A 1,417-nucleotide genomic window follows, 5' to 3' on the forward strand; every position below is an offset into this window, starting at 1 on the left:
TTCACTCTCTGTTTGTTTAATGAGTTCTTACTAGCCTTTTTAGAACCCAGGTTTCTCGTTATTACCCCTGTTTTAGGTAGGGGTGTTTTTTGTTTTGTATTCTCCTTTTCTGGTGTTTCTTTTGTTGGGATCAGTAAACATTTCTCATGGCGAGTGAGAGATTCTTTTGGAGAAACAGAAATATCTGTTTGAACTCCACATGTGTTTGTGGATTTCAAAACAGCTGCAAATGTCTTCTGTTTAAGTGGTGCACTTGAAGTGACCATGTGCCGAGCCTCTGGATATGGTAGGTTGTTAATGGTTTTCACTCTCTGGATCTCTTTCTTCCTCTGCCAAGCAGGGCATTTTCGGAAGTAGGCTGGATGGGGATCCTTGCAGTTACACAGCATGGGGTACTTTTACATTCAGTACTCTCGTGACCTTCAGTCCCACACTGTGCACATAAGCTTTTGCCTCGACAAGACGTCTGGGAATGTCCAAATTGCTGGCATTTAAAGCAACGCAGCAGATTTGGAATATACAGACGAACTGCGCAGCGCAGATATCCTGCTGTGACAGAAGATGGCAGTGTCGGGTTGTTGAATGTGAGAATCAAATGTTTTGTGGGTATCAACTTGCCGTCTCGACGGATCGAAATGCGTCGGACAGAAGTGACACCTTGATTTGAGAGGCCAATCTGAATGTCTGACTCATCTTCAGACATCAAGTCAAATTTAGATATCACACCACGTGATGAGTTCAAACATCCATGTGGTGTGACCGATATTCCCATGTCTCCAAGAATCGTCATTGTCAGAAGCTTTGTTGTTTGTTGAGGAGAGGCTGTTTCTACTAGTAGGTCCCCTGACCTCAATTTTTGGATTTTTTTAAAATGCCCAATAGTGGATTCAAATAGCTTTTGAATCAAAAAAGGAGAACACTTAGCGAGAGGTTTCTCTCCAGTTGCATGCACTATTAAGTAAGCAGGTTGTCTGGAGGTCTTTTCTTTGGTCTCTGCTTGTTTTGAATGTTTGAAATCCATATTTAATAATTTATATTCAGCTCCTAGTGACCCCACCCACCATGGGGCCCAACAAGGGGATGCCGTCACATGGGAGACTCCTATAGACCGTCACACCAGGGTTTCCCAGGAGCTATACCCTCACAATGCAGTCGAGAAGAGCACACCTTGTCTGACGTGTCCGCCCAGTCTGCATCGATCGGTTGACTCCAAGCCGAGGTCAACAATGACTCAACGACCAACCGATTGACTCAAACGGAGCCTGATTTGAGTCTCCCGTTTATCTGAAACAGGGGCCAAAGCAGTGTGTTGGGGATGTTATGTTGCCCCTCAACTACCAGGATCCCCCTTTCCGGCATACGAGACACCACGCACGGCAAACACGTGGGTGGGCGTTCAGATCCCAGGGATGGTAAA

General features: G+C 45.4%; 1 protein-coding gene across 1 annotated transcript; it reads right to left on the reverse strand.

The window, feature by feature from the left end:
* Nucleotides 1-304: 304 nt before the first annotated feature.
* Nucleotides 305-1,021, reverse strand: LOC136988795 (uncharacterized). The gene has a single exon (XM_067286758.1). It carries the CDS (start codon nt 1,019-1,021, stop codon nt 305-307), a length of 717 nt encoding a protein of 238 aa, XP_067142859.1.
* Between the last annotated feature and the right edge of the window lie 396 nt (nt 1,022-1,417).

Source organism: Centruroides vittatus, unplaced genomic scaffold (assembly GCF_030686945.1).
Source record: "Centruroides vittatus isolate TY-2023 unplaced genomic scaffold, ASM3068694v2 scaffold_386, whole genome shotgun sequence".
NCBI classification, from domain to species: domain Eukaryota; kingdom Metazoa; phylum Arthropoda; class Arachnida; order Scorpiones; family Buthidae; genus Centruroides; species Centruroides vittatus.

Bases quoted from the DNA above. Each gene is read 5' to 3' on its own strand.
- LOC136988795 (XM_067286758.1), bottom strand. From the start codon at position 1,021: ATGGATTTCAAACATTCAAAACAAGCAGAGACCAAAGAAAAGACCTCC.